This window comes from Pteropus alecto, unplaced genomic scaffold (genome assembly GCF_000325575.1).
Source record: "Pteropus alecto unplaced genomic scaffold, ASM32557v1 scaffold61, whole genome shotgun sequence".
NCBI classification, from domain to species: domain Eukaryota; kingdom Metazoa; phylum Chordata; class Mammalia; order Chiroptera; family Pteropodidae; genus Pteropus; species Pteropus alecto.
The window spans coordinates 14629544-14638605 of record NW_006434835.1 but is presented as its reverse complement, the minus strand read 5'-3'; the positions used below and the strand labels follow the sequence as shown (position 1 = coordinate 14638605).

Here is a 9062-nt window from a genome sequence, read left to right as displayed (position 1 = left end):
TTCCCTCAATGGCCAGCTTAGAGCATATACCTTGCCTGTGTCTGCAGGTGGAAAAACTGGCTCGGACACTGTTCTTATGGAAGATTGAGGTCCATGACCAGAAGGAACGTGTCTATGAGATGCGACGCTGGAATGAGGCCTTGGTCACCAACATGTTGCCCGAGCACGTGGCACGCCATTTCCTGGGGTCCAAGAAGAGAGATGAGGTAAGGAGTGGCCTCATGCCCCAGCACGGGGCCATGGGCTGTGTGTCTTCATCTGGCTTTCCGCCAGGGAGCACCTCCAAACCCAGGCTTCTCGTGGCGTGGAACGGGGGCCTGCCGCAAACATTGTTTCCGTGGGCCACACATCTCTGGGAGGGCCCCGTTTCAGAGGACGAAGCTGGCTAGAGCCACCTTTCTGTCAGCTGTGATCTTCGCACACAGAATGGTTCTTATGCCTCACTTCCTCTCCTTTTTCTCACAGCTGGGGCTGTTATACGGACAAGAAAAGCTGTTTTTTATTTATTCAAAGTTGGGATAATCTGGGAGATGTGTGTCCCAAAAGCTGAGCGTAGCTATCATGGGTGTGGAATACTGACTGAATAATGCACTGCAGAAGTGAATCTGTCGGTTACTTTGCACCTCCTTTTAGGAACTGTACAGCCAGTCTTATGATGAGATTGGAGTCATGTTTGCCTCCCTGCCCAACTTCGCTGACTTCTACACAGAGGAGAGCATCAATAATGGTGGCATTGAGTGTCTGCGCTTTCTCAACGAGATCATCTCAGATTTTGACTCTGTGAGTGTCCATCCTGCCCCACTCCTGCCAAAGCCAGCTCGTTCCAAGTTCTACCTCAGGACAGGCCGCAGAAGTCAAAGGGAAGTTGAGGAGTTACTCTAACTGGCTACATTCCCCATGAGTCCCTCCCTCTCATGTTTAGGCTTCTGCAGCCATCTGGAAATGTTGGGTATGAGGGGGTGAGATGGGAAACTACTCACAAGTTCACAGGATCAAGACTGGCCCCTTTGATTCCTCCTACCCTCAAATTCAGATTCGTTGAACATTTAATAGGTAACTTGTACATCATGGAAGATATTTTTACATACATGTTCAACCACCCTGGAAGACTGACAATTTTATCTCAATGTTAAGGTTGTGGAAACAGACTCAGAAAATCAGGAAATTTGCCTGGGATCATGTGGCAGAGTATAACTTGTATAGGGACGCATCTCTTAGAGTTTCGTGGAGTCATTGTAGACAGGCAAATCTGTCATTAATTGGCTCATTTATCTCTGCTGACAATTTTCTCTTCCTTAATACTGGCCTTAGCTCCTGGACAATCCCAAATTCCGGGTCATCACCAAGATCAAAACCATTGGCAGTACCTATATGGCAGCTTCAGGAGTCACCCCAGATGTCAACACCAATGGCTTTACCAGCTCCAACAAGGTACCTAACCACCTCAATGGCTAGAGAGGAGATGGGGCTTTGACCCCTTAGGCAAGAGACAGGCAGCCCACGCCCAGTACATGGGAAACGAGAAGTTTACAAGAGTGGCTAATGTTAAGCACTGTTGTACAAAAGGCCCTGCAGTAGTACAGACACACACCACTAAGACCATGCAATGCAAATTTAAATTTGGGTTTACTGAGAAAGTGTAATGAGCAGAGAGATAATAGAACACATATAGCTGCCCACTGCAGTGTCATAGCTTTGTGTAACTGGCCATGCCCCTTTCTATACTTTCATAATTAGGCAGCTGAAACTATCTACGCAAATATGGGACAATGAAAACTTCCAGGATGGGGAGGTGGTTGTGTTAGAAAAGGCCCATTTTCAGAGCCCACTGGTTAAGTTAAATCAGATCTGTGGAGCCTGTGGTCTCAAGGGCTATCTGTAATACATTACCATTCTATTTTATCTTACAACCGCCATCTCCATTTATGTACGAGGTTAAAGAAACATGCCTAAGGTGGGTCATCACCGTCAAGTGCTTATAATCTAGTTGAGGAATCAAAATGAGGACAACTATCCCAAATTTGAAGACCAGGTTCAGACAAGGGGGTGATGAGACATAACAGGAAGCAAATGGGCTGGGCAAGATTTGTCTTTCCCACCGCGGCCCCAGTCTTTGCCTTACACCTAGAGGGGCCCATGTGAACTCTGTCACATGACAAGTGGCAAGTTAGAGCTAAAGAGGGTGCTGGTTTGTGGGGGAAAAATGAAGACTAGGCCTTTAACAGCCAGATGAAGGGACTGCCCTCTAGAATGTTAAGGAAAGAAGGTGAGTAGGCGGCTGCAGTTAAGGGCCCAGACTGGCTCCTGATGCCCTCCCCGCTGCTCTGGCACAGGAGGAGAAGTCAGACAAGGAGCGCTGGCAGCACCTGGCTGATCTGGCTGACTTCGCACTAGCCATGAAGGATACGCTTACCAACATCAACAACCAGTCCTTCAACAACTTCATGCTGCGCATAGGTAAGGTGCTAGGCTCACCTGCCCCCTGATGTGCTCCTTCTAATGCAAGGGACTCAGCAAACCAGCAGGAAGGAGGAGAGGCTTAGAAAGACCTGAGAAACTTAGGGTGGGGAGAGCCATACACTCAGAGCCAAAAGGGACTTTTAGTCCAGTCTCTTCTAGTGAAACCGAAAACTGGACTAAAGTGGCGGTCAGCTAGCTCTGTCTCACAGTCTTTACAATGACAGCTGCCTTCTGAGTTTGGCTGAGAAGTTTGTCTACTTTTCCAAGGAATCCTCTGTGCCTGCTGAGGGTTTTGCTCACCTCAGATGCGGCACCAGGTGTGTTAGAAACTGGCAACTTCCATACTGAGTAAATTAATCAGCATATTATGGGTAGTTGACGGTTTGCCAAGCACTTGGTGAGGGCAGGATAAATAGACGTGATTTCTGTCTTCCAGGAGCTTAGAGAAACAAGCGTAATGAGGAATATGTTACATAATTAGGAGGCTTGTACTAGGGTGAGGTGGCAATGCAAGATTTGGCGTGTGGCTGTGCTGAATTTATGCCTCTGTCTACCTCAGGCATGAACAAAGGAGGGGTACTGGCTGGGGTCATTGGAGCCCGGAAACCACACTATGACATCTGGGGCAACACAGTCAACGTTGCCAGCAGGATGGAGTCCACGGGGGTCATGGGCAACATTCAGGTACGCCTACCCACAGAGCTGAGCATGTGCTCCGCTCCAGGGAATACGTGTTTTGCCACACACGGCTGTCTTTCTGGCCCAGAATGCTAAGGTGGCAGTGCGATGCGTGGAAGATGCTTCATGCCTCAGACAGAGAGAGGATACTTCGACCCCATTGGCAAAATTCAGGTTTAATAACATCCTGCCTCCAGCAGCTCTCCCAAGGCCACCCTGACCTGTAGTGGCTGGTCTGGTGGGAGCGCGCCACAAAAGGGGCAAAGGAAACAGGAGCCGGAAGTCTAAGTTCCCAGAGGAGCGAGCACTAGACGAGCCAGGCAAACCACACTGTTCTGTTGCTCTGGCGCATGCGGTGGAGGGGGCCCCAGGTGGGGGTACCACCTGGGTAGCCTCAGTCTGGCACTGCTCTCTAACCCAAGCTCTTATACTGTTCTCTCTCTACAGGTGGTAGAAGACACACAGGCCATCCTCCGAGAGTACGGCTTCCGCTTCGTGAGGCGAGGGCCCATCTTTGTGAAAGGGAAAGGGGAGCTGCTAACCTTTTTCTTGAAAGGCCGTGACAAGCCAGCCACCTTCCCTAACGGCTCCTCTGTCACACTGCCCCACCAGGTGGTAGACAACTCCTGAATGGCCTCTAGCCTCGCCAGAGTCTGAAAGGGAGAATGTTTTTTGGAATCAAGGGCCTTGGGAAAGGTCAAATGCCCAACATTCCTGACTTGTTGACATGCACACTTATAGACTTTAGGTTTAAAAAGCGCCTCAAGCCTTCATTTGTTCGTGGGCATGTGAGCTGAGGGTGGTCACACTATCCTTAGTGTGCCTGTAGCTTCCCCCGAGAGTCGGGGTCGTAGGCTTAGTCCTGGAACTGCCCTTCCAAAGCCCTAGTTCCAACCAGCCCTTCTCCCCCAGAGAGGCCATGGCCACTGTGAGCAGGAATACGTCAGGTGGAACAAACTTGCCTTTGCTGCTGGGGACAGGTGAGGAAGCTCAGCTTGAGAGGAAGCTTGACAGGGTGGGACAACTGTGCCAGCAAATGCTCTGCTCCCAGCTGTGACTTGAAATCAGTGCTTTTCATCCTGAAGAGAGCTCAAGCTGGAGACCTGCTTGTCTCCACATGGTCCAAGTTAGGTGCAAGGGCCCTTGTCCTGGTAATCTTGAAAGGTTCTTCTGGAACCCGTCACCTTAGTTATGAGAACAGAAAGTGCAATATTTCCTTTTACCTGGTGGGAGGGAGGGAAAGGGAATTTATTTCTGAAAGAAAAATATATAAACAGATCTTCTACATTTATATTTTTAACTTTCTGTTACAAACTTTCCGATACTGCCTTGCCTTTTGAGCTCTTGCTACAGTCGCCTTTGCTACTGCTTTAAAAGAGAATTTACAGGTATTGACAAAGAACAAGACTGTTTTATTAAAAGCTTTCTTCGACTTGAATGTGATCATTGTGAAAATCCTGTTGATGCCTCTCCTGTTTCGCTAACTCACACCTCCGGTCCTCGCAGGACCCGGAAGGCACGAGAGCATGAACTAAGGTACCTTTTATTCGTAAGCCAGCTGCTTTCCTCTAAGTGGTGGTCCAAGCTGACTGAACCTTTCCTGTGCTCCTCCCACACATGTGGGTTACTTCTCACTCATCAGGTCTAGGAAGTAACCATTTAAAAATGAGGCCCGAATGCAGCACTAGGCTTTGGGCAGGAATGACTCCTACTTGTGACTGGGCAAAGGGGGACGGGAACTAAAATGGCAGGACCTGGCCAGCTAAACACATCTGCGAACTGGCTCTACACTTACTTCCTTAAGCCAAGGAAAAGTGCTTGCAGATCCAAGGCCATGGTTATAAGGGGAAATGGTGCACTACTAGTTGGACCAGGAGTGAGGAGGACAACTGTGCAGCAATGGCCTAGAGCTTGCAGGAGGAAGGTGAGCAAGGGTCTGCTTCCCTTGCAACAACTGAGTTATGAGCAGACTCTTGGTCGTGCTTTTTTATAGCTTAGAGTCAACTCTAGAGATGTTTAAGGAAACAAAGTATTAGATACACAGAATTCTATTTTATCTACAGTATTTTCTCATACAATATTCTTCAAAGCAGTAGTCTAGAATACAGTGCTCAGAAGATTAAACATCTCACTCAACTACGATTCATCTCATAAGAACCTAGAGTGTTGTAAGAACTCTTTTCAAATGTCTCATAAGAGAATGAAGCAGAATTACTTAAGCTTTCATAAAAGCTAGAAGTACTCTATAGTTGAGCGGTACATACTCCCTCTTTCACAAAATGCCTCCTATTGTCCCACAAACTATTCTGATTTTCAGCTAAAACATATGGTCAAATCAGCATCTCCAAGAAGAGATGATCTTGAACATCCTAACAAGTGACCAGGTAATCATGGAGAATTGTCCAAAAATGCCATTGTCTATGGACTCAAACTTGCCCCTTTATCATCTTGATGAGGTGGGTGTCTGTCCTCATTGCAAGGACATTCTCCAGGCAAGGAGTCTGAGCTTTTCAACAGTTTTCAGTTCCCAGGACCTCGCTTGGGACTGTGTACTTGTTTACTCACTTTTGATGTATTCCCAATGAAAACAGCATTCTAGTAGACCAGGCTCAGATCCAACTTTCCTCTTCTAGCAAACGAAGCAAACACTTGGTGCAGGGGCTTTGTACAAAACAGCTTTTCATGGTGTGCTCGCTGTTCTTCCCATGAGGTGGGTAATGCATCCATCCCTAAAAAAAGGCGGATTCTATCAGTCTCATCTAGTGTAACTGGAATCAGAACCTGGATCACTGATATTCTGGACCCAAGTCACTTTACTTTATTGGCTTAGAGCTGAGAGGCTGGCCCTTATTGGACCAATATAATTTTGAGACCACAAACTTACTCTATCCAGAGAAACTGAAAACTTATAGTATGAAACTTATGGCAGCTTCAAATTTTCTCCCCCCTAAAAAACTTATCCTATTCTTTATTACTGCCCATGTGACATCACTACGGTACATTTAATTGAAACAAGATCACAAAAAAAAATCTCTTGGGCAGCCCTGAAAAATTCCCATGTAGAGAATAGTCTCCAGGGAGCTCAATGTATACTGACTTGTGTCCATTCGGCTTCGTGGTGAAATGAGTCTTCTGGCTCTCTCACCAGTGACCCTATGACTCAGCCTCATTAGCTCTCTCTTCAAGTGGGGTCTCCAATGAAAAATTACAAGCTGAAAGAACACTGGCTGAGTTGGAAGGAGCAGAGAAGGAGGGAAAGCTATGATAATCGTATGTTTACTACTTACAAAGAGAAAAACCAGTAGAAACAAAATATTCTTTGTATTTTATTGTCTTTCTTTGTATTTTTCTGCTTATAGTACATAAACAGAAAAGTCTCTCAAGTCCAACTGTTGTATTCTACCCTGTTTCATTCAACCCGAATAACCTAGAGCATATTATCTAATTTCCCCACTGAGGCATCCTTCCTCTTACCTTGGTAAGTAACGGTGACATCCGTTGGAAGGGTTATTGTGAGGTCCTTATACAGCAGTCTAGCACAAAATGAGAAGGACTGGCCCCTCGACTCCACTTTGTAAGTAAAGGAGAGCAAGTTGCACAGCGAGTTTCTCTGTAAGGGCCCAGCCAGAGAGGCCGCAAAGTCACTCTAATGGAGGTGGGGATCAAAACAGACACAAATGACAATTACAGCTCCAAAGGCAGTGAGTGGCTGTGACACTTCCTTGTCTACCAAAAATAGGGCCCATTAATTAAATTTTAGAGAAATAAAGGAAAGGCAGGCCTGAAAAAGGGACTAATGATAGAGACATAACTAAGAGTCAGTGGCAGCCTAGGAAGAGCTGCAGAAAACACTCAACAGGCAGGGGTTGGGGTTGTAGGAAGATAAATAACTTTCTGCCAAGAATTTTGTTGACGTCATATGTATGATATGCTTTGTGTCTACATACACGTATCAATTTATTTAACTGACAACCAGGAGCTTCAGTGTCATTCCAAACACATAGAGGGGAACCGCTAAGCATATACTGTCACTGATTCTCTTTGCATTCACTTTACCCCATGCTAGCTCAATCGCTCAACCCTAAGGTAGGGCAGAGTTTAGGCAAAGATGGATAAAGCAGAAAACATAATTCTCAAGGTTCAGTAAGGCACTTAGCACAACACGTCAGGTACTCTACCATCCCTGCTGAATTAAAAGTACAGCAACTGTACTCTACCACTTTGTGAAGAGAAGAAAGCGTCAAGTAGAAAACCTTAAGGACCACCATTTGGGAGTGAATAATCCCGTAACCAGCATCCATGCATCAACATCATCCAGTTTCAACAGGGGGGGCGGGGAGGGGGGGAAATAACTTGTACACAAATAATAAACAAGTATTAAAAGGATAATAGTCAAATTTCTGGCTCAGTTATAAAACATTTTACAATACAAAAGAAAACTTGCCCCCCCTCCTTTCTGTTAACCCTATCCTGGGCCCACAAAATACTATATCAGGTTCCAGACGTACCTGAAGTCGATCTGCCTGGTACTTCCTCCCAGAGTAAGCATTTAGGTACTCGCAGAGACTGAACAGGAAGTGCTGAATATCAGTCTGTAAGTATTTTGCAGATATCTCCTCTAGGGGAATGAAGACTGGAATTGAATGGTGATGTATCCGAAGTGGTTTCTGTATGACAAGGTCTATGAAATAGGAATCCAGCAGGTTCCCCTCAAAAGCAGTGTTGATGCAAACACAGACTCCTCGGCTGGTCAGTTTCCCACTGAGCCCTGAGGCAAACAAGACAATACCTCTCAACAGATGTTAGGCAAAGTTAGTATCTTATTCATGTCTGCATCCCAGTTGCTTTGGTACTACCTAGTATAGACAGTATGTGCTCAAATGTCGAATGAAAGAATATCAGACTCTTTCCTCTTGTTGACTCTGGCTCACTCTGAGTTGTTGAAATTTTTAATTTACCTATTCTGATTGTTAAATAATTTATGACAGTCCCCAGTTCTTCCCACAATCTTCCTGCAACATAGATAACAGAGAGAATGAATTCCTGTTTTAATGGTGAAACAAAGACTTGAAGGGTTCAAGCTATCTGACGAGCAGTGTAAAGCAAGCCAGCAGGACAGGGTGCCAAACTGCATGCCAGCCGTGTGCGTACGTTGAGTGGGGCAAAACCAATGCTCGAGAAATAAGTGCAGGACCAATACTACATCCAGCAAACTAACTCAATAGACAAAGAGACCCAGACTGAAACAGGCCAGAAAAAAGTAAACCTGTAAAATGATATGCCTGCAGAATGGCTTTCACGCTTTCCCGTTTTCTTTCTAAAACTTCTCGCTCGCTGCTCTCCGATGTCTGGTTGGGTTCTTCACCGGCAATACACGCTTCAACCTGCAAGACAGGCAGCAAATCAAACTGGGTACAAAGGGACATAAGATGAAGTCTGCTCTCACCTAAATGGAAGAAAGCTAAATGCAGACTATTATGTTATGAATGAAGAAAGGCTACAGTGGTCTGCCAGGCAGCACTATGAATTCGCAGTAGAGGAAGGACCTTGTGGGTTAAAGTGCTAGGTATCAAAAGCAGAAATTGTGCTGGCCTGAAGAATTACGAATTTGGTGGGAATAAAGAGTATTGTGAACGGCAAAATAAAACGATGTGAAGAAAGTCTAGGATGAGCACAGGGTAAGCAAAAACGGTTGTGAAGAGGCAAGGCTAGGAAAGCGGCACGGGTCAGGCTGCTCAGGCTTTCAAGTGCCAGGATCAGAAATACTGACTCTAAGATGTACACTTAGAGCTATGGCCCCACAGATGCTCTCAGACTAACCCTCTCTCTGATAATTGTAAGAGCTGGGTGAACTTTCAAAAATAAGCAAGCAAACAGAAACTGGTTGAAGACATTAGAGAACCACCAAGACAGCCAGATTAAAG

The 9062-nt window shown here is 45.9% G+C and overlaps 2 protein-coding genes across 9 annotated transcripts in view; one reads left to right on the top strand and one right to left on the bottom strand.

Moving 5' to 3' along the window:
• The window catches only part of ADCY3 (adenylate cyclase 3), a 68034-nt gene extending 64139 nt beyond the window's left edge, over positions 1–3895 (top strand). Inside the window, exons 16-21 of one of the 2 annotated variants that reach the window (XM_025045769.1) lie at positions 48–206; positions 634–780; positions 1312–1431; positions 2334–2457; positions 3020–3144; positions 3586–3895. In XM_025045769.1, the coding sequence (XP_024901537.1) occupies positions 48–206; positions 634–780; positions 1312–1431; positions 2334–2457; positions 3020–3144; positions 3586–3768 (858 nt within the window). In that variant the 3' untranslated portion in view covers positions 3769–3895. The remainder of the gene's footprint in view (positions 1–47; positions 207–633; positions 781–1311; positions 1432–2333; positions 2458–3019; positions 3145–3585) is intronic. The other variant, XM_006910279.3, reaches the window with a different exon arrangement.
• Positions 3794–9062, bottom strand: part of CENPO (centromere protein O) — a 12337-nt gene continuing 7068 nt past the window's right edge. For 4 of the 7 annotated variants that reach the window (XM_015588167.2, XM_006910281.3, XM_006910282.3 and 1 more), the window contains exons 4-8: positions 8405–8522; positions 7647–7906; positions 6613–6784; positions 5704–5867; positions 3794–4361 (exon numbers count right to left, since the gene is read on the bottom strand). In XM_015588167.2, coding sequence (XP_015443653.1) covers positions 5734–5867; positions 6613–6784; positions 7647–7906; positions 8405–8522 — 684 coding nt within the window. In that variant the 3' untranslated portion in view covers positions 3794–4361; positions 5704–5733. Of the gene's footprint in view, positions 4362–5701; positions 5868–5894; positions 6366–6612; positions 6785–7646; positions 7907–8404; positions 8523–9062 lie in introns of those variants that run through there. The other 3 variants (XM_006910280.3, XM_015588168.2, XM_025045770.1) reach the window with 3 other exon arrangements.